Below are 21,973 nucleotides of genomic sequence, written 5' to 3'. Positions count from 1 at the left end.
AAGAAAAGAGAGAATTGGCAGCAATGGTCTAGTTAAGGTCTAGATCTCAGCCTGACTGACCTTCTTCTGCTGATGAGGAGCTTCTACAGGGTGATGCGTCAGGGACACTGGTTCAGTCTCTAAAGTTTAGAAAGAATCAGAAGCATGTGACACATGATAGCAGGTGACATTTGATAGCATGTGACATTTGATAGCATGTGACACTTGATAAAAGTGTATGGAAGGTTTCATGGTGATAAATGAAATATATGCACAGCTCTGGAGCACTATTGGCACAGTATGGCTGTTAGTCACAGCTAGGTACAGGAAGCATGGGCTGGGGTTCTTCTTTCATCTTTTCTTACTCAATGCACTTTCTCAATTCTCTGTCTTTCTTTTTCATATTCGTCTACTTCTTCCCTGTGGTCCACAGAATCACAAGCACACGGTTTGATGCTACCTGGTTCTAGGTATAACTATTTATTCAGAGGCATGTACTTTTCATCTTCCCACTCACACCTAAAGTGAATGTAAGGTTTGTGACATGTAATGTGCATGGAGCTGGCACCAGAGAGAGACAGTTTAAGATTTTTAACCAGCTTAAAAGATTAAACGCAGATGTTGTCTTATTACAAGAAACCCATAAATCAGCGACAACTGTAAGTGATCTTAACTGCCCTAAGTTCCCTGATGTGTTTGCAGCCTGCTATAACTCTAGACAGAGAGGAGTAGCAATTTTAATCCACAAAAACCTCAGTTTTAATTTATTAGACAAAATTATCGATCCTGAAGGCAGATTCATCATAATTAAAATATCTATTTATAACCAAAAGTTGTGTATTGTCAGCATATATGGTCCAAATGTTGACGACCCCTCATTCTTCCACAAAGTTTTTCATGCACTTTCAAAGCACGGGGATTGTTCTCTAATTATTGGGGGTGACCTCAACTTTGGTCTAAATGGAGAAATGGACAGGTTGAGTACAACAAGGACTCAACGCAGTTGGCAATCATTAAATGTAGTCAAACAATGCATGAGTGATTTTGGTCTTTGCGATGCATGGCGATCTCTTCATCCTAACAGTAAGGAATACACTTTCTTTTCTAATGTCCATCATTCCTACTGTCGTTTGGACTATTTCCTAATCAGCAGCTCGCTGCTGTCTGATGTATCAGATGCTCTAATCCATCCTATTGCTTTCAGTGATCATGCTCCTGTTACTGTAACCCTAATAAATAAAAAAAATAGCCCCACAAAACAAGAGCTGGAGATTAAATACATCACTGCTTAAAGATGAAGAGTTTCTCAAATTTTTCAAGGAAGAGTGGGCATCATACTTGGTGTGCAATGGTTCAGAGGTTCTGGGTACAGGTATGTAAGGACCTATCACTGTGTCTGGGATGTAAAATCTCGCTTTCCCCTTCAGTTTGCTTGCTGGGTGACTTTGAGGGAAGCTCTATGGAAAAAAAATCAGTTTGCATGGCCTTCACTGCATCATGTATCGCAAAGAAAACTATCCTCATGAATTGGAAAAGTAAGGATAAACTCAGCATCAATCAGTACAGAGATCTGTTGTTGGATCATATTAATCTTGAGACAGCATCTGCATCCCCATCAAACCGATCTCTCTGGGCTCCCCTGATCGGCTTCATCACTTAGTGTAGTGGGGGACTGTGGGGTGCGTCCTGCGTGGCGCGGGGGCTGGTTCTGGGGTCCTTGGGTCCTGGAGGGCTCGGGGGGGTGCTCAGAGTGGGGTGCCTGGCAGGTCTGGCACCGGGGTCTGTTATCCCCACTGGGGCAGGGCTTGGGACGCCTCGGGGCATCCTACGGCGGCCGCATGCGGTACTCTCGGGGGGTTCCGTGGTGGTGGACGTAGGCTACTGGCCTGGTAGTTGTGCTGGTGCTGGGTGGGTCCGGGGGAGGGGGTGGGGAGTGGTGGTGAAGGGAAGAGGATTTTAGAAGGGCTTCGGGTCTGGCTCCCTGTCTCGGCCCTGGTCCGTGCCGTCACCTCGTGGGGGCTTCGTCTGGGGTTGGGGCTCTGCATGGTGCGTGTGGGCTGGCCGACCGGACTTGTCTCCCCCCCTTTTTTTTTTTTTTGGATGGACAGGATGGGGGGGTGTTGGCCCTGTGGCCGTCTGGCTTGTGGGTCCTGCCTCCAGTCCCTGGCCCCCAGGCTATGGTGGTGCGACTGGACTGGTGGGGCCCCCCTCTCCGGTGGGGCTCTCGGCCTATTGGAGTCAGCAGGGGAGCTGGCTCCCTGGGAGTGCAGTAAGCACCCCGGTCCTTTGCTCCCCACCCACGGAATCCTCCCTCTGCCTGCTCCATCACACTGCTACACATGTAGGTTTTTGGGGAGGGGGTCATTACTGGAGGGCTGCACCTTCTGATGACGTCCCCCACCCCAATTTTATTTTGCATTTAGACACTTCCATTTACAAAATTTTCACAACACACATCTGGGGGGTGGGGGTCAAGGGCACCTGGGGGGGGCTTATTTTATGGGCCTCACCACGGTCCACTCCCCCCATCCCCTCTGGCATTTAGACATTGAGAGTTCTCTTTTCGATTGGGAGGGGGGGGGGGTGCGCTGGCACCGCCTGTCAACACCACATTCGAGCAGGCGCAGGGAGGATCCGGCTCTTCTCACACCCCTGTTCTCCGGCTGCCACCTGGAGTCTGGGGCCTGGAGGAAGAGGGAGCCGCCTGGTCCATGGTCATCCGATAATCCCGGAGACCAACCACAGGTGCCGCCGGGTCCTCGGTCCTGGTATCATTTGATGTGAGTGTTATGTGTGTGTCCGCGTTTTCTTTTTTTTTTCTTCTGTGGTGCGAGTGGGGGCACTAGGGTGGGAAGGTGAATGCTTTTTTTTCTCTCTCTCCCAGGTTGGGGTCTGAACTGCTCCCTCTCCCAAGAACATCTCAAGTCTCCGCTAAGTGCAGAGCCCATTCCCCCGTCCTGCTCTCCCTGGAGCCGGTGCACTGGTGGAGGTGGATGCCCAGGTGGATGCTGGCTATTTCCTGGCGGCCTCTCCGTGGGGCCCGACCGGCCAGGGCCTGGCTGGAGCTCCTACCGGGGGGTGGGGTGCCCCTAGGGCCTAGGATCCCTGGGGCCCAGGGCCGGATTCACTTCAGGGTGGCTGGCTGCCGGCAGAGCCCGCGGACTCGTGGCTCCCGGGGGTCTCAGGCATTGCAGTGGCTGATGGACTTCCTTGGGGCCGTCTCTCCTCTTTCCTTGGTGGGAGTCTGATTTCCTGTGCTGGCCCCTCCTTGGTGCCTTCGCTCTTGGGGTCCCTTTGGGCGTCTGGGGCTTTGGGTCTCCTGGCGCAGGACTCAGTGCTCTGGGGGGGCGCCTCTTCGGCTCTCCACAACCACTATTGAGCATTTTTTCTTTGGATAAACTTTACATGCACAAGTGCACTCTCACAAACAACTACAGGTGCTTGGTTCCAGGTACTCAGAGATTCACTTCCATACAGAAAGCCCACACTCTTATCTTCAGGTAACAGATTAAATAATACTACTTCCGTGATAGTATTTAGGTGTTACTTTATTGTATGTCTCATTCCATGTCCGTTGGTTGTGCTGTTCTTTTTACATCTCTTTGCAGGTGATGAAGCAGACTGAAAATGTTTTATCATTATCTCCTTTCTATCTCCTCTTTCATCTTTTCCCCTTTTTTTCCTGTTTTTCCTCTTCTGTTCTATTTATATTGCAGTGTCCATAAATCCCCCTGCATAATTATAATAAAGCAATTTATATGAATGAAACAAGCGGAACACTATGGCGATAGCCGTACTGCTCCACTTGTGAAAGTAAAATCTGTTGGGCTCTTTTGGGCATCAAGACAACTATTCTTATTGCCACATTGCCAGACAGGACACCGTTAGAAAAAAGGAAAAAAAAAGAAAGTATCAGAAGCTTTTTAGGTTTTTATTAAAATTCTGTACAGTGCGGCTTATGGACTTTAGATCTGAGGGGTTCACAGACTGTAAACATGGCTGCCCTCAGTGAGGAACGGGCTCTGAGGAACAGATGAAGGAGTGTTGAACTTCAGCTGAGCAGTTGGTAGAAATCCATCTCCTGGGGTTTTCAACCAGCACACAGCCTGAGCTGAGGTCAGCACTGTCACTAAGTGGGCCAGCTGACTGAATGTTGGCCCTCATCCAGCCGTCCTGACTCCCAGACCCACCTGAGGATGAGGAAGAGTGTCAGCAGCAGAAAAGAGACGTAGTGAATTTGAATTGATTGAGAAACAGTTTTCTATATTCCCACCGATCCAGAAGGACTTCTTCCCAGCAAACCTCCACATCCAGCTGAGGTCCTTCCTGGAGTGCAGGCTGCTCAGGCTGCTGTTGAAGCTGCAGCAGAGAAAAATGTTTAGCTTCACTCAGGTCTGAACTAGTGCAGTTGCAGCAGGTCGCTTATTTCACGTCATTGGATGACTCGATGACAAAAACTTAAACTGCTTTATTTTCTGTTAATGTCATCCTGATCTATTTTCAGATGCAGTGGGGGCTGGTGGAGTTTTCTCCAGGGGGGGTTTAAATTCAAAATAGATGTAAACTAAAAAAAACAATCAAACGTATAATCATTTATCACACCAGTATATTTATTTGAATGTAAACAAAAAAACATTATAAAAACACTTAAAAACGTAAAAAAATAAAAACATAATTTCATGTGAAGGTTTGTTTTTTGTACATAAATCTCGCCTTTCTGAGGTTTTTTGAAGGCAAATCTGTGTTTTGAAAAAGACTAGTGCACCAGTTTAACAATGGAGAAGCTATTAGTCAGATTTATATTCTTTTAACATATACATTTTTTTTTTCTGAGAATGTGTTTATTTAAGAGCAGCTATGCAAATTAACAAACAGCTAGAAAAAGTTGACTATATTGTATTGTTTTCCATGTTAATCCCAGATTGTTCATTCTTCTTTGCCTTTTCTAGAAGGTGCTTTGAATCAGTCCTACTTGTCTTTATCTATGCTGGGTCAGACCCTGATGTTTTGAAAAAGGAGGCTGGAAAGCAGAATAAAGCATTAGCCTCGCTGCATGCAGTTAGCCAAGCCTTGTAGCTAAACCAGGTCCTAGAAAGAGTGTACTGTCTCCATCTGTCCTTGGACTGCTGATTAATTTTGATGTTCAGCTGATCACCTCCAGCTTCTCTTGGTAAGTTTGCTTTAAGAAACTTCACTTTTGCGACTCAACCTGTCAATCAGCCGCACTGCTAATGTGGCGACAGTTCCCTCCTCTATCCTTTTGCATTGCAGAGGAGCTACTGCACATGTACAACTTTTAAATTGTACTTAGCTGAACATAGGTTAGTGATAAGATTCGCAAGCTGTGCCGACCACTGCTGGTTAGCAACCACTTTTGGAGAACCAACAGTTTATAAGGATGATTTAGTCTGAGGCTGCGACAAATAGTGATAAAACCAGGTTTGCAGGTGATTCTGAGCTCAGGTTCTGAGGTCACCGTGGTAACTGAAGTGAGTGATAGGTGAGTCTGGGTTTACCATGGCGCCTGTCAGGTACCCCAAAGGTTACCGTGGTAACAGCTACAGGTAACAGCTGACTCAGGACTGAGGTCCAGGAAAGTCCTGGATCTCTCTGTGGCTTTCCTAATAGAAGGTGTCCTCTTATTGGCTTATATACGTAGACCTTGTAGGTCTTTTCTAACATGATCTCTAATGTAACTGTACATATGACACCAGAACCAAGCTGTTCTGCAGAACTTCAACCCTCTTCGCCTCAGAAGGTGAGGAAATCCATTTGTTTCTCCATCTAGTTCAGTGGTTGGGTTTCAATTTCTATGGAAGCCATCAGAGTCAGAGACGAGCAGAAAGGTCCTACCAACAGAACCAGATGTTACTTACAGTAGGGAGCAGGTTCTGTCCGCACTGGCCCAACTAGCCAGGGATGGGCTGACCATGTGACAGCGTCTCCTGTATAAGGTCCATCCGTCAGGACACGAGCTGCTGAGGGAGCTCCCCACCTGCAAGAACAAAGGCCAGCATGGAAATAAAGTTAAGTAGAACTTTGTCTTACAGTGTAGAACTGATCCTGACCCAAACCTCAGCACAGACAGGAATATTGACTAGAAAACATGAAGAGGCTGGAAGTCCAAGCAGATGCTTCTCAGGTAGCAGCCTTTATCTCTCAGTAAACCTACATATCAACCTATTCTCTTGGATGGAACTCTTTGCTTTGAGACAACTGGATCCTCAGGGTTTAGATTCTGATGGATCTTACTAACTCAGATCCAAACAGATAACACTCAAACTAAAGTATAGATTAAACTCTGTGAACCTCTCTCAGTGGGAGCTGCAGCTGCTCTCCAGCTCCTAGATGATCCATCTGAGGAGCATCTGGGGGACCAGTCTGAGGAGCTTCTCTGGTGTCCAGCTCCTGTGGGAGGAGACCGTGTGGACGATGTCTCCACCATGCTCCCTCCAGCTGCAGCTCTTCCATCTTAAGAGGAGTCAGACTTCCAAACTAGCAGAAGGAGAACAAGTTTCTGTTAGATTCTCCTCAGAGGAACCAGGAAACTATCTCAAAGCTCACATACAATCAATATAAAAGTAAGTATTTTTTTAGTTTTAGCAGACAGCAGTCACAAAGTGCTTCACAGTAAAACTAAATTAAAAAAACGGATCTCTGAGGCGTAAGAGCGTATTCTGAATCACTGGAATCAGAAGAGCAGAACCAGCTCTTAGCCAGAGCCTTCCACTCTGCAGTGTTTAAAATTTCTGCGTGAAGCCTTTGGAGTTTGAGCCTCAGAAACAAACTGATTAAGATTTAAATTCAGGAGAGCCCCTGAGATCTTTTGGTTTTAACACTCGGCAGACTTTTCTCCTACTAAAGGAAATCTGGAGTTCTTGGTCTTTTAGATTTTCTGGATGAACCCGACCTTCTGTGCATCTCTGGTCCTGCTGTCGGTCTGTCCTCTCAGCAGGTGGCTGTTGGAGGTCTGCCTGGTTCTGGGCTCTTTTACCGCCTGGTCCTGCGGCTGAACCTCTTCATAGTCCAGGTAAGGCCGGCGGTCCGGGACGTCTCCTCTGGGAGGGTGAGGCTGATTCTCCCAAAGAAGCTCCGCCTCGATGTCAATGACTGGTTCTTCATCCCCACCTTCCTTAGGATGAAGAGGAGGAGGAAGAGGAAGAGGAGTGGTCTCTACCCTCAGGTCCTTCGGATCACAGCGTCCTGACAGACAGAGATCAAACACAGAGAATAAATCACCTTAAATAGTCAAAGTTGAAGTTTTTATTCCTCATTGGTTGATCAGCTGGTTCCATGTGGACTCTGAAACGTCCATAAGCAGCCCCACATCTACCCCTACAGGCTGGAGTAGGAATGACTCTGACACCACCTCCTCTGGGGTCGATGATCTCCACAGTAGCTGACGTCCTCTGACCCAGCACAGCGTTCTGAGGGCTTTTCAGAGTGATGCTGAAGGTCTCGTGGTTCTCCTCCAGACCGTCATCCAGCGGGAAAATGTTCCAGGTCTTCATGTTCACACCTGGAACCAACAGGACCAAAAGGATCAGATGCAGCAGAACCACCATCAGCCATATGATGAATGAAAGGGACTTAGATCAGACCTGGGTCAAACTGGATCAGAGCGGCTGAGCTGTGGGTGAAATCTCTGCCGGGTTTGGCAGAACCTTCCTCCACCTGCAGAACGACAGAACATCAGCTTGGTTCTGATAAAAATAAAAAAACATTTATGGTTTCAAATAAAAACACATTTCAGAAAACTCAAATATATAGACACATATTTAGTATCTACATTTATATCTTCTTTGCTAAACTGTAAAGAATAAACAGGAATTATTGATGAGTTTCTAACACGAATTAGTCCATTTTATAGGTTCTTCTAAGAAAGAACTAGAACAATGCTGACTAACTGCATCAAGCAGGTCATCCCCATCAGAACACCTGAAGCTGCTCACATCACATTCTGGGCTGAGCTTCATCCTGAAAGCTGGGACGGTTTGGGTCTGATCAGAACTGTTACAGATCACCAGCAGCTGAAGCAGAACATGCTGAGGTCCTGGTTCCGCTGCTGGATTCTAGATGTTCCCAGTTGGTCTGGATTGCCATGGTATTATAAGGCAATTATAAAGGTTCTCTGTGATTTTTTTTTCTAAAGACAGCACTCCTATCAATTTAAATATACTTTGACCTCGAGTTGCGGTAACCAAGGGGCAATTTCTTAGAAATAAAGCCACAATTGTCAAAACAGAAAGAATAATGTTTTTGTTCTTTGCTTTTTGGAGTAATGAAGATTTTATTGATCTGTGTGTAATGCATAATTCATAGTAGATCAGGAGGTGTTTGCTTTTAAATGGAAGCCTAATACGTCTAAAACCATTCATTTATTGTACATTTTGTTAGCTTTTCTGTCTGCTATATTAACCAATATGATGTGTTGAACTAGATCTGCTATAGGGCATTCATTCATAAAAAAAGTTTATTTGAATTCTATAAATCAAAGTTTTCTGCCCAAAAGCAATGATGAACTGCAAAGCAGCATTCTATACACAGCTATTAGGCAAGAGCTGTCAGTCTGGTAAAGAATCTGGTTGTTATTTGAAAATATAAAGGTTAACTGTTTTATGAAGTGCAACACAAAATTGACTAAAAATAGACTAAAATATTTTTGAGTTTTAGTCGACTAAAACCAACTAAAACTATCACACATAGTAATGACTAAAATGTGACTAAAACTAATAATAGTTTTTGTACTGAAGACTAAAACTAAATCTAAGATGGCTGTCAAAAACAACACTGGTTTTGGGTCAGTATCTGTGTTTGATCTGCCTTTTCTAGCTGTTTCTGATTCTGTGGAACCTGGTTGCTGGTTCTCTGAACCGAATCATGACTGAGCCAGAAAACGTTTTCATCATGTAACTGTGAACAGAACCTTCAAAGGCTCTTACATAATTGGACTCATCCCAGGTCCAGACTGACCTGGATGGAGACATAAGCTGGGTCTACACTCCTGCCGCTGCGCTGGATTTGGATCTGCAGAGTTCCTGAAGTCTCACAGGTTCTATAGCAGCTCGCCGATAACTGGACCCGGGACCAGAACAGCTCAAGCCTGGAAGATACAGAACCTGCAGAATCTACTCTGGGTCTGGGATCAGAGGGGCAACAATGGAAGAGTCATGTGGAGGACCTACATCTGAGGTGGAGACCGGTTTCCTGCTGGGTCCACGAGACAGAACTGGAAACTGTCAGCAGTAACGTCCACATCAGCTGGAAGGATGTAGAGAACAGAGCGCTGATCCAGATCCAGCTGGTGGAACCGCTGACTGATGGAGGCTCCTGCAACAATGGAGGAACATTCAGCTTCAGATGGTAAAACCACTGAACAGAACCGAGTACAGAACATTTTAGTGTTCTGATCAGCTGCTGCTCCATAACCATCCTCTGGTTCTACCTGTGGCTGCGTTCTCCAGGTACCCAAATCGGGGCGGACTGATGATGGAGAACTCCAGCTGTTCTAGTGGGCTGTCCGGGTCCGATCCCTGCAGGTGTCTGCTGGTGATGAAGATACCGTAACGGCCAGCGCCAAGATCCACAACGGTACTGGGAGTCTCCATGCGGCTTAAACTTGGGGACATTCTGTCCACCGGTTCCACCTGGGTACAGAGGAGACATTAGTCAACAAAGAATCCAATCAACTGGTACCAGTATACTAGAACTAAACTCCTCACTGTGAGTATTAAGCTATTTCTGCTCCATTTGAAAAGTTCTGCAAAAATTTCTGTTTAACCCTTTAAAAAAACTAATCTCCGAATGAAGATCTGTTGTGAACTGAGAGGGAAATTAATAAAAATCTTTATAATAGTTTTCTGTAAATAACCATTGAGTTCTGACAGGAGAGTTACCCTCTGGCTGCAGTTCTACTCATTGACCACTAGGTGTCACCAACAGTGCATGTAGCAGCTCTTGCAGCTTCCTCTTTTAGTTACAGCTTCTAGACTCGATGATCTACTGTCAATGAGGGGCAGTTTAGAACATTTTGGAGGGACTGTTCTTCCAAAGGATCTGGATCATCAGGTGAGCCCATTTTTCTCCAAGCTGGCTTTGGTTCACATTGACAAGCATTTTCTTCCTTAAGTAACATATGAAGCAAAACTAACTGGGATTCTGCAGACTCTCCAGGATGGACCCGGGGATTCCTTTGTCCAGCCATCAGAAGAACCGGTCTTTATGTGGAGGTGTTTCCATATTTGTTTTTGTAGTGTACAAAATTTTGGTTTGGAATAAATAGTTAACTTTTTGAAATCCGTCTAGATAAGAGGTTGTTTCACAAATGGAAACTTAAGTTGATATTTGACATTTATATTGGATTCTGGATCTCTAAACGTGATCAGCTACTTAAATTAGCAGAATATGAAAAGGTTAAATAGAAAATGTTGATGAAATCCGAAGTATTGTGGCAGAAAAACTAGACCAGACTGGCTAAATATCTGATATACTGTTTGAAATATTCATGACTGAAAAATGCAGCATGACCCTGAAATCACTCCAACACAACGACCCGTGGTCCAAAGAGTCTCAGAGGAACAAGTCACTACGTTCACCACCTGGCTGCCTGGGTGACCAGGTAACATGTGGGGGAGGGGGGACCAGGCTCGCCTTCTGCTGCTGCGCTTCAAGTATTTAACACTGCTACTCAGTCACCCACAGCTGAAACAGGCTGCAGGAATCAGAAACCTGATTCTGTTTGAAACCAATATAAACAGATTCTAAGATCTGAACCAACCAGCTGGGACTTTAACCATTTAAAAGATTCCAACCCAAACCAAAACCGATTCCCTGCACCAGAACCTGGTTCAACCAAAGATCTGAACCAAACATTATGAGAAACCTGGACATGATACCAACTGATTCCACCAAACACCTGAGCCCATTTCAACCAAGTCCTAAACTGATCTGGACCCATTCAACTAGACATTTATCTGTCTTCATCCTCATGTCCATCTGCTTCATAGACTTTTGCTTTGTTCTTGTGCTCAACTATTTGTGTTTAAAAAGATTAAAATAATCTTATTTTGATCCATTTCATGACGATTTACAGATGGGCTCCAAAGACTGATCATGAAAATTCTTTACAGATTCTAAACAGACCGTTAAAAATTAAACGGTAGGTTTCTGATTGGTTCCTGCAGGGTCCTTAGTATATTTTGGATGGGCCCTTAAAGGTTCAACAATAGACTCCTTTTTAGGCCCCTAAAGGTTTTATGTTAAATTGCTGACTGCTCTCAAAAGGATATACGATAGAGTCCCTATGGGTCCCTAAAGCCTTCATTGTAGATTTCTGCAAACTTATAATGGTTCTCTAAAGAGTCTTTGGTTGTTCCCTTAAAGGGTTCATGGTTAAGTCCTTATTGCCGCCTAAAGGGTTCATAGTAGAACACTCAGGGGCCGCTAAGGTATCTATTCATGATGACAGATCTGATGATGCTCTCATGGAGGGTCCCAGATGTACCTGCATGAATCTTAACGGGTGGTGCACACCTGGATGTTAAATACTGCAGGATCCTCTCTTAACTGGCCAAACTCCAGGTAACCTTTGTTGGTTCCATCACTTGGTAGGAAGTAGAAGCGGTCTAGCTCTGCTGGGTTGCCCGGGTTGTGCCGGTAAGCCAGGTCCAGTTGATCGATGTCGATCTGGAGGAACCTGGGCGGGGAAGGCAGTGGGGCTCCCCTCAGCAGTAGCTCTCCATTGGTGGGCAGCAGGGTAATGATGTAGGTCAGATTGGCGGTGGCGGTGTCTGGGTCGATGAGCTGCAGTAGGTCAGGGCTAATGGTGGCGGTGGAGCCGTCCTTCAGATGGAGACCTGCGTTGATCTTTAAAGTTGGTGGGATGCGGTCGCTGTGTTCAATAGTGAAGAGGAGCGTGCCGCTGCGGGATGAGGCCCCATTTGTGACGACAAAGCTGTAAAAAATAACATAAAGACATCCAAAGTAGTAAATTCAGCATGTTGACCATTGAATGGCGCCTCCTGTACAGATGGCTGGCTGTGTGATCTAAATTGTATTATTTTAAAAATCTTTTCAGGCCATTTCTACATCATGAATTCCACAAAAGGTTCATTCTGGAGCCAAAGCTTGGCTGTAGAGAGACCCAACCGTGGTTCTGGTTCTGTGTGAAGACAGAAAGCCATGAACGGATGAGGACTGGGTCAGAGGAATGCCCAAATAAAAATAGCTGTACAGGCTGGTGAGTGTTTGTCCTCAGAGGGCTGTGCCAGCACAATCTGCCCTCCCCCTGCAGCTCTCACTCACACACACACCAAGACTGCCGGCAGCATCTGTCCGGAGCGTCGTCCATGTTTGCCCAGGGACCACCGTCTGTGGGCCGCTCCGTTTGGCCGTCGCTGCTCATATTCTCCTAATAACACTCATTCATCATCTGCTGTCATGTCCTCTCACACACCGAGGCCCCGCTGAGTGTGTGTGCGCCCAGGCGACCCCAACACATGTGAGGTGAATTGTAGCAAAGCTGCAGACCCAGTCTCAGAACCACAATGACCCGTTTCAATGTTCTATAGGAATCATGGGAACAGCTCTGGAAAGCATGGCTGACAGTTCCTAGTATGTTTATGTCGATGAAAAATCTTTATGGACCTTCTATGGCGCTTGGAGGAAGACCTTCTTTTTCTCTTGTTGCCTTTTAGATCTGGTTAGTCCAGGACTTGTTCCACAGTGGATGAAATCATTTTCAGTAGCTTCAGTTCTGGGGTTAATTTAAGGATCTTTCAGCAGAGCCAGTTCATCTCTGGGAGAAGGTACCGATTTCCTTCCCGAATGATATAATTTTTGGACCTTTCTATCCTCTGTACGAATAAATACACATGAGTTTTTTTTTTTTTTGGGAAATTGGACCAAATGATGAGAGAAAATGTGATCTCTGGGTTTTTAGGGGATTAAAATCTGATTCCAGATGTTGGTCAAATAATCGGAAAGTGTGAGATTATGCTGATGATGCTCTGCTACATTTGTCCTTAAATCCTGATACAAACAACCCGTTACATAAACTACAGGCACGTCTCACGTCAGATATAAAAACCTGGTTGAAACATGTTTTCTTTGGACCAGAACCTTTAAACAAGAAGCTTTGGTGTCATTTTTGGATTTAAATCTCACACTAAAATGGTTTCCATGATTTCCTTTTTTTGTCAAAACTATAAATATTCTGTCCAGGACTGAGGCTGAGAAACTCTGTGCCTTTGTTCCGTCCCACGTGGTTCGTTGTAGAAAGTGTGAGAAAATCCAGCAGCTGATCCGAATGGCTGCAGCCAGAATGGTGACAGGAAGCGGTCCGGCTGGCTGCTCGTCTCTCAGGCTTGGCTGAGATCTGAGGGGTGGTTCTGAGCCAGACAGTCAGCCGTTCGGGGCAGCACAGGTCTGGGTGACAAACCCGGGTTCTGCTCATACTAACATCCCCCTCCTCCCCTCTTTTTCACCCTTCTGCTGCCAAATTGGCTGAAAGAGCAGATCAACACACTACAGCCTGTCGTCCCCTGATGCCGAGGCTCCCCCTCGCCTCATCTCGCTGCCCGGCGCTCCTTCCTTGGCCAAATGTTGTCTGATCGTTTTCAGGGGACAGAAACGCCTTCTTCAGTTCCACTCAGAATCAGGCCCTGTTCCCAGGACTCCATCATCCATTTATTTCTCATTTAAATGCTTTCATTTTATTTATTTCACCTAAATCTTATCATGTGTTTGATCAGAACCAGCTCCTCAGTGTGTCTTCATTCACCTGAAGGAGTCGGCCTCTGAGTGGTGGTCGTTGTTGTGAGTGTAGCAGATCCGGTGGGCCGCCACGTCCAGCTGAGTGAAGCTGATGAGAGGGACACCAGGAAGCTGGACGGCGTGGACGAGGCCGTGTCGGGGCGGGGTAGACACAGCGAAGACCAGCTCTTCAGGTCGACCCGAGGAGTCCGATGCCAGCAACATGTCAGTGTTAAGGACCACCTGCTGCCCCTCCCTCAGGTGGACGGTTTTGGTCTTCAGGATGATCTCACCTGGAGACATTCAGAGACTTCAGAGAGAATGTTTCCCACAGAACTCTGGATTTCTAAAATTGAAAAGACTTTTTAAAAAAACACTTTTATAAACAACGACAGATTCGACATTAGGTCCAAATGGTGTTCTGATAAACCTCTGAAACTACAGAAAACGGGTCCAAATTAAGATCAAGCTGAAATCTAAAAATCTATCCAAAAACATGAAAAAAAGATTATGAAAAAATGAAAAATAAACTATTAAGCAAATTTAACTCCTGAACCAAAACTGACCCAAATTCCAGAACATTTTCTGTTCTGGAGGAAACTGGGTCTTAAACAAGGTCCAAAAAGTTCTGAATCTGACCCAGATCTGAGAGCCTGCCCCTTCCTTAGGTGGGCTGCCTTGCTCAGCAGTGCACAGGCAGTCAGGTTCTGTCACTGACCCGTGTTTGTGTTTTGGATCAGAGGGGATGAGTCCACAGCTGCTGCAGCTCCCCTCCGTTAATTATTCACCGGCTAACGAGGCCGGCCGTTTCTCACCTCTGCTCCTCCAGGACCACCGGGCCCCGCGCCAGAAGGGCCGGGGCCCGGTGGCACCGTGTTCACCCGACTGGTAAAAATGGCAGGAAGGAGGCGCTAAATAATGCAGGACCCCCGACAGACCGGAGGGAGGGGTGCAGGAGGAGAAGCTCCAGGAGCAGCACTGAACCTTCTGCTGCTGGACCCAGATCAGGGTCAGAACACTGAGATTCATAGCAGGGACCATAATGGAAAATTGAACTGGTTCTGGTTCTGGCTGACCTCTGATCACTGTACGGATGGAGATCATGAAGCTCTGAGTCGGAGACTCGTTGTCCACGTCGCTCAGGATGAACCGGAAGCTGTCCTGACCTCTGAACCCGGCGCTGCTGGCTCTGTGATGGTACCAGACCTGGTTCATCTCTACCTGCTCCTGGGTGAAGTTCTGACCAGCTGAAAGCTCAGCCCAGCTGGGCTCCGTCTGCAGGAACAGAAGGAGGTTTAAGTTAGAGCTGATTGAAACACACATCCTGTAGGATTTCCATATCCAGAACAGTTTGGTTTTTTACAGCCAGCCTAGATTTAGTCTTAGTTTTAGTCTTCAGGACAAAAAATATTATTGGTTTTAGTCACATTTTAATCATTACAATATGAGATACGTTTAGTCCAGCTTTAGTTGACTAAAGATTAAAAAGGTTTTAGTCAGTTTTATTTTGCACTCGATAAAACATCTAACCTTTACAACTTTGAGAACAAGCAGATTCTTTACCAGACTGACAGCTCTTGCCTAGATACAACTGCTGCTTATAGAATGCTGCCATGCTGTTCATCATTGCTGTTGGGCAAAAAAACTTTGACTTATAGAATTATAACACATTTTTTAAATTAATTAATATCCTACTTTATACATAGGTGTCCCACAAAAGTTGTGGAAATAGCAGATCTAGTTCAACACATCATATTGGTAAATATAGCAAACAGACAAGCTAACAAAATGTACAATAAAGGAATGGTTTTAGACATACAAGGTTTCCATCCAAAAGCAAACACTTCCTGATCTACTGTGAATTATGCATCGCACACAGATCAATACAACTTCATTACTCCTAAAAAAAAAAAAAAAGGAAAAAAAAACAAAAAACATTGTTCTTTCTACTTTGACAATTTTGGTTTTATTCATAAGAATTTAGGCCTTGGTTACCGTTTAAATAGATTTAAATTCAAAGAGGTCTGATTTAAAAAAATACACAGAGAACATTCATAATTACCTTAGAATGCATTACAATATGTTAACTAAAATGTTAAAATATTCAAATAGTTAGAAACAAGAACTGTGAGAGAGAAGAATTCAAAGATCTATGTACCTTTTTGTCCAAAAATAAACAGTATGCAATTAAATATTTGCTTTGTTTATAATTTAGGGATTCATTTTGGTAGAAATTAAAGAAGCTTTTACATCACCTCTTGTGAGCTGGATGAAATAAAATCCTGATAGTTAGACAAAAGGATTTTCATGCTTGGCAGAGGATAATCAACCACATATAGTTTATTAAGTGGCGAGGGCAGGAAGAGCCAGACTGCTCAGAGTGAACCATTTGTGCAGAGAGCAAGCACACTGCACACAAAGAGGCATTTCTGAAGAAGCACAGCTGGAAGAGCAGAGTTTGTCAGAGTTGAACGTGCTGCACCGTACCATTCCGGCCTACTTTCAAGCGCGGCTGATGCTGCTAAGTAGATTACAGCTCATTGATGCTTTTTAAACATCTGATGGACCACCTGCTAACAGGACTCACACCCGTGACTCGTCATGTAGTTTTCATCATCGAAGATCCATGTTTAGCTAAAAAAAGCGTCAACAAAATAATTTCGTCATCATCATTCTTGATAAAAACAAAATTGATCCAGATGTTTGGATTCTAAACTTGGTTCTTGGTGCAGTTCTTCCTCTGAACTTCAGCGTCCCAATCAAACCTACTGTAACCCTAACAATCAGCCATGTTTTCATGTTGTCTTTCTGGTCCTATTGAGCACATGGACTCCCCTTTATCTCCTGGTTTGAGAGTAACATGGAAGCTTGAGTTTTAGACCATTTTTTTTTATTTTATTTGCGTTTTAACAGCGTTGACTAAAGCCCTGAACGGTGAAGGTAGCTGTGCTCCAGGAGCGAGGGAAAAAAGAACAAAATACCGATGAACACCTGGCATTCACATCAGTGAACGGGAAAGCTGCTTGAACGCAGCAGTCCTCTCATATCGCTGCCTCAAATTTCCATTGTTCTCATCCTACACATGTATCCATCTGGAGGGCTTGACATGCTGCCCACCCATCTCTGTCACACACTTGCCTATTTTTGTCCAATTTTGCTACAAAGTAAACTGGCCTGTAACCCAGTTTAAGATATTTTCTTTGCTATTTGACTTTGAATGACTCATGAATTTGCTTTATATTCTATTTTTCTCTTTGCTTCTTTCCTGTTATTGATTTTCCATTGTGAAATATACTCTATATATATATACATACATATACTATATAGGGCCTACTTGAAGATAATAGTTTATTTATTTGGTGTTTAGGTTGTAAAAAGCACTTTGTCTAACTTGGTTCAAATTAAGAGCTATAGATAAAACAAAATAATCTAATTGGAGACCATGTTCTCAAGCATTTAACAGACGGCAGATTTTTGATCCATTTAGGTCAGATAAAGCAGACAGAACCCTGGAAAGTTTCATTATTGTTGCATCCAGTAAAAAACATTTGAATCATCAAAGAGTTTTGAAAGTAACCTTTTCAGATTTACTTTAATAAATATTTTTTGTTTCTCATGTTTTATATTTTTCAAAGATTTTTTTTCAGATATAGTTTCTTATTGAGTTTTATGAATTGCATTCTTTTTAAGTTGTGTTTTACAGATCACATTCTCTTTACTTCAAGCCCAATATGAATACTTGACCGATACTATTTTCCTCACTCCAGAGGAAAACTTGCCACCAGAATGTGATCATTAAAACACTCTGAAATACAGAAAAAAGTTAAATATATACAATCTGTTTAAAAAATGTTTGTTTAATTTTTGTATAATCAAATATATAATTTGAAAAAAAAAAGATAAAGAACATGTTCTTTGCTTGCAGTAATACTGGAACAAAATGTGCTTCATAAAGCCTCTGCTCTGACTTTCCAACTAAAACCAAACAAGTCACCTTCAGCAGGAGTTTTCCAAATCCTGGTGCGGCATTGATGAAGTAGAACACCTGGTCTGGAGGCGTGTCTAGATCTGCAGCTTCCAGGACCATGCTGGATATCACTCTGCGCTCCCCAAAGTCCAGGTCCAGCCCAGCATTCCTAAAATATCACCAATAACAGAGAAGCTCTGAGCATCTTTATCAGTTTGCTTCAGCTGTGCTGCTTGGCTTTACAGGCACAAGAAAAAAAAACTAAAACATGATCCAAAATCAGTTTTAGTTCAATCTAACACAGATTTAAAAAGGAGTTCAGACATAGCTGAACTGTTAACAGTCAGATATAATTCTAAAACCATCAACATGTATGGATGTTTATTCCAATAGCAAGAATAACAACAAACCAGTCAGTTATTTTCAAATCAGTCTTACAGCTTAAAAAAAAAGCCTGAAACCATTTTTTCCCCTCTGTTTCTGCTCAAGAACAGTCAAACTATGAGCTACATGGCATACAGCAGAAGCAATAAGTGCTAATCGTCTTCCTACTCCAGAACCTGCATTTTTCACTGGTGACCCTTTAAAGTTCAAAGATTGGCAGTTGTCCTTTGAAACCCTGATAGAAGGAAAAACATTCCAAGGAATGAGAGTCTCGATTATCTCAGAAAGATAAAAGAAGAAGAGGGTCAAGGGTCAGCACCCCCCTTTCTTATTGAAAACATTACCTATTGTCAGTCATGTGCAATATTCTTTTCTCTCACTGTGCAATAACACATGCCAAATAATGTGCAGCCTGTAGGATTTTTACTAAATTATAAGGTCAGTACATTTCTTTGGTGCAAGTGTAAAAACCCAAGTCAGCTACAGTATAGTCTGTCCTTAGCTCTCTACTGTGCAGGTATTTTTATATCTAAAGGAAACATATTCCAGCACATTACAACTTCTTTTTTTTTTTGGTACTATATGTTTTTATATCATCTTTAATGGCATTTTGCTTTAAAGCTACAGTGTGTAACTTTTAGCGACATCTAGCGGTCAGACTGCAGACTGCAGCAACATGAACATCTCCCCCCCACCGCTTCTCCCCCCCAACAGTACGGCGAGCGTTATGGGACAAAATGTCTTCCACGACGTCCGCATCACCTACCTTCTCAAGTGATGAGGTTTGTTTACATAGATAATTTTACAGATAGTATTTCATTAGTCTGTGTAGGGTATAGATTTCATGTAGACTTAAGATAATAAATATACCCGTTATTTTTTCTACATCGTTGTGACGTTTTGGCGATCTCGCAATCGCTGGTTTGTTGGCTCTGCGCTGCCGTAGCACAAAGATGTCTGCCTCCATGGCTGCGAGACCCGCTCCTATGTAATTATAAATAACGAATTCTAAGGCAACGCAAATATTAAGGTTAAGAGGCTGAGCTCGTAGATGATGATAAATAGCATAGTTATGTATAATATATTACATTTCTGACTGTATATCCCTGTAATTATTACACACTGTAGCTTTAACTCTTTGTACTCTATATAAGCTACTAGAACCATAATTTCCCTGAAGGAATAATTCCAAGGGATAAATAAAGTTGAATCTAAGTCTATTTGAAGCCACTCTAAAATTAGTTTTGAAATGAGTCTGAAAACTTAACAACCCACTCTTGGTAAAATCAGTCTAAATTCACATTGACAACCTTTTCGCAGGCAGATTTGATACTAGTTTAAAACAGGTAAACTAGTCGAAAACTTCCTATAAATCAGTTGGAAAGTCAGTTGGTTTGAGAACCAGTCTACTGTAAAAGCTTCTACAAACCAGTTTGAAAGCATTTGCTGGAATGCAATTCATTTTAAAGGTAGTTTCTAAAATACACTTAAGGCTTATATCTGCCCATTTGAAACTTTTAGAAACCTGTGTAACATCAGTTTTGAAACTGGTCTACAACTGTATTTTTATCCAGTATGAAACGTTCTAAAAACCACTCTGAAATCAGATTTGAATCCAGTCTGAAATTGGTTTATAAACAAGTTAAAATGCTTCTATTAACTGGTCTTAAATCATTAAAGAAAAGTATTTTGAAATTGTTTCATAAACTAGTGTAAAACTACTTCACAAAACCTGTCCTAAGGCAGTCTTATAGGTGTTTATAAATCAACTAAGATCTGATTTGAAACCAGCCTGAAATTAGTTTTTCATCCAGTTTGAAAGGTTCAATAAAACAGTCTGAAAGCAATTTTGAAACCATACTGAGACCAGATTTGAAACCAGAATTAAAACATTTTTTTTATCTAGTCAGAAATCTATAAAACAGTTAGGAGGTTTGCATCTACAGTGTAAAGCAATTTGGAATCATTTTCAAAGCGATATAAAACCTAAATACCGGTACTAAACTACACTGAGAGCTTCTATGAACCAAAACGAAACCTTTATAACTCTGGTTGGAATCAGTTTTTAAACTTGTCTGTAATCTTCAAAAACAGATTTTAAACCATTTTGAAACTCTATTGAAAAAAACACTTTAGAAACCGGATTGAACCTGGGAGGAGAACCTGATGGACCAAACATCTGCTTCAGGGCAGAGGATAAGTAGCTGTTTGGTGGTTGTAGAGATAAAAATGGAAGTTTGTGTATGGGTAGGTTTTTGAAGTGCGGGAGTGGAAATCAAAGTTGATGCTGACGTGTGTGTGTGTGGTCGGGGGAGAGGGGGGGGTCTAACATCAGGAACCATCTGTCTGCTTTTTCACTCGGAAATAAAATCCACACAGGAGACGGTGGCACGTCCATCCTGCAGGAAACAACAAAAAGCAGAGCAGCAGCTGCCAAGTCTGTGTGTTCTTCTGCCTCGCTGGTCTGAACAGCACCAGCAGACTGCACCCCCCCCCCCCCCCCCCCCCCCCCCCCCCCCCCCCCCCCCCCCCCAGCCCTCAGCTGATCTGGGGACACCTTGGTGGTGAGGTGAGGGCTTCTAGGGCCCCGTCCAGGATGCACATTCCAAATCACTGATTTCGGTGAAAACGTCAAGGATGGGGGGAAGGATAAGCATTTGCTCATGAAGACTCTTCTTTCTGAGTTGGACAGAACCAGATATCTGGGTCAGCTGTGTTCAGCACCTCCAGGTTTAAACCTGGCTCTGGTCCTTGGACCCAGACTTGAACTCTGCTCAGTCTCTTCTGGTTCTGGGGTTCTAGGAGGTCCTGGACATGCCCTAATATTTTCTTCCATTTCAGATGTTTCAGTCTGCAGGTTCACTGTTATCAGGACCATGAATGATGTTGACAGCCAAGCATCTGCATGTACTGCCCCTCAGGAACCATCCCTGTGTCCTCCATATGTCCTGACTGTGTCCCCGTCCACATCCAGGATGTTTTATCCCCTAAAAGACTTGAACTCCTTCAGCTGCTTTCATCTCAGCCTCTCCTCTAGAGTTTGGAGAATCTCCTGCTGGTTTTGACCCCAGCTTTAATACCCGCAGCAAAAGTCTGAAACTTGGGTTTCCATGGTAACGTGGCCATCCAGCAGGTGCAAATATCAGGATATAACCTCCAAAATTTATTTAGAGTTTATTACTATCGATTTTTAACGATGAATCCTTCAATTAGTGGAAAACTTCAACCCTTCAATGCAAAACCTTTTTTATAACTTAGTTAACATGGTTTAAGTCTAAATGCTTATTGATAAAGAGATTCTCATAAAGTACTGAAAGATTATCTATTTAGATTTCTTCTTTAGTTGCTCTTTTTAAGCTGTAGCTCTCCCCCTGTGTGTGTGTTTACCTGATCAGGTGCGGCTTGTTGTCATTGACCGGCATCACCGTGACCCGGACTGTCCCCTCCACCGAGTGCACGCCATCTGTCAGCTGCAGCAGCACGGTGTCCTCCAGGGTTTCTGTGTCATCATGAAGGTACAGGATCTTCATCCCTGCAGAGAGTGAAGGAGGCAGAGGGTCAGGGGTGCTTCAGAGGCTTTACGCTGATGTTTGGTTTTATTTAATTAAAACTGTACAAACATACAGAACATACAAAGATTAAATCTTAAAATGCCTTTCCATACATTTTGACCCATGGCTTTTACCTTTCCCAGGCATTTGGTCCTGGTATGCGAGTATGTTGGATATTTTATTGAATTTTATCGAAAGAGGGAGTTGTGTGCCGTTAGATATCCCACAATGCACCCAGTCACCAGTGGCAGAAGGCAGCACAAGGTGAGCATTTTAATCTTTTTGATTTGTTACAAAAGTAGTTTTTAAAATGTTGTTAAGTGAGAATGCAGAGCTTAAA

At 43.6% G+C, this 21,973-nt stretch overlaps 1 protein-coding gene across 4 annotated transcripts in view; it reads right to left on the bottom strand.

The window, feature by feature from the left end:
• Positions 1 to 3,891: 3,891 nt before the first annotated feature.
• The window catches only part of frem1b (Fras1 related extracellular matrix 1b), a 42,510-nt gene continuing 24,428 nt past the window's right edge, over positions 3,892 to 21,973 (bottom strand). For 3 of the 4 annotated variants that reach the window (XM_038297221.1, XM_038297219.1, XM_038297220.1), the window contains exons 22-36: positions 21,470 to 21,614; positions 17,726 to 17,867; positions 14,808 to 15,006; positions 13,760 to 14,024; positions 11,512 to 11,932; positions 9,425 to 9,626; positions 9,165 to 9,309; positions 8,953 to 9,082; positions 7,581 to 7,653; positions 7,349 to 7,498; positions 6,890 to 7,182; positions 6,289 to 6,474; positions 5,856 to 5,974; positions 4,253 to 4,338; positions 3,892 to 4,169 (exon numbers count right to left, since the gene is read on the bottom strand). In XM_038297221.1, the coding sequence (XP_038153149.1) occupies positions 3,985 to 4,169; positions 4,253 to 4,338; positions 5,856 to 5,974; positions 6,289 to 6,474; positions 6,890 to 7,182; positions 7,349 to 7,498; positions 7,581 to 7,653; positions 8,953 to 9,082; positions 9,165 to 9,309; positions 9,425 to 9,626; positions 11,512 to 11,932; positions 13,760 to 14,024; positions 14,808 to 15,006; positions 17,726 to 17,867; positions 21,470 to 21,614 (2,741 nt within the window). In that variant the 3' untranslated portion in view covers positions 3,892 to 3,984. The remainder of the gene's footprint in view (positions 4,170 to 4,252; positions 4,339 to 5,855; positions 5,975 to 6,288; positions 6,475 to 6,889; positions 7,183 to 7,348; positions 7,499 to 7,580; positions 7,654 to 8,952; positions 9,083 to 9,164; positions 9,310 to 9,424; positions 9,627 to 11,511; positions 11,933 to 13,759; positions 14,025 to 14,807; positions 15,007 to 17,725; positions 17,868 to 21,469; positions 21,615 to 21,973) is intronic. The other variant, XM_038297222.1, reaches the window with a different exon arrangement.

This window comes from Cyprinodon tularosa, unplaced genomic scaffold (genome assembly GCF_016077235.1).
Source record: "Cyprinodon tularosa strain WSP-4 unplaced genomic scaffold, ASM1607723v1 ctg385, whole genome shotgun sequence".
NCBI classification, from domain to species: Eukaryota; Metazoa; Chordata; class Actinopteri; order Cyprinodontiformes; family Cyprinodontidae; genus Cyprinodon; species Cyprinodon tularosa.
This window is presented reverse-complemented; position numbering and strand designations above follow the sequence as displayed.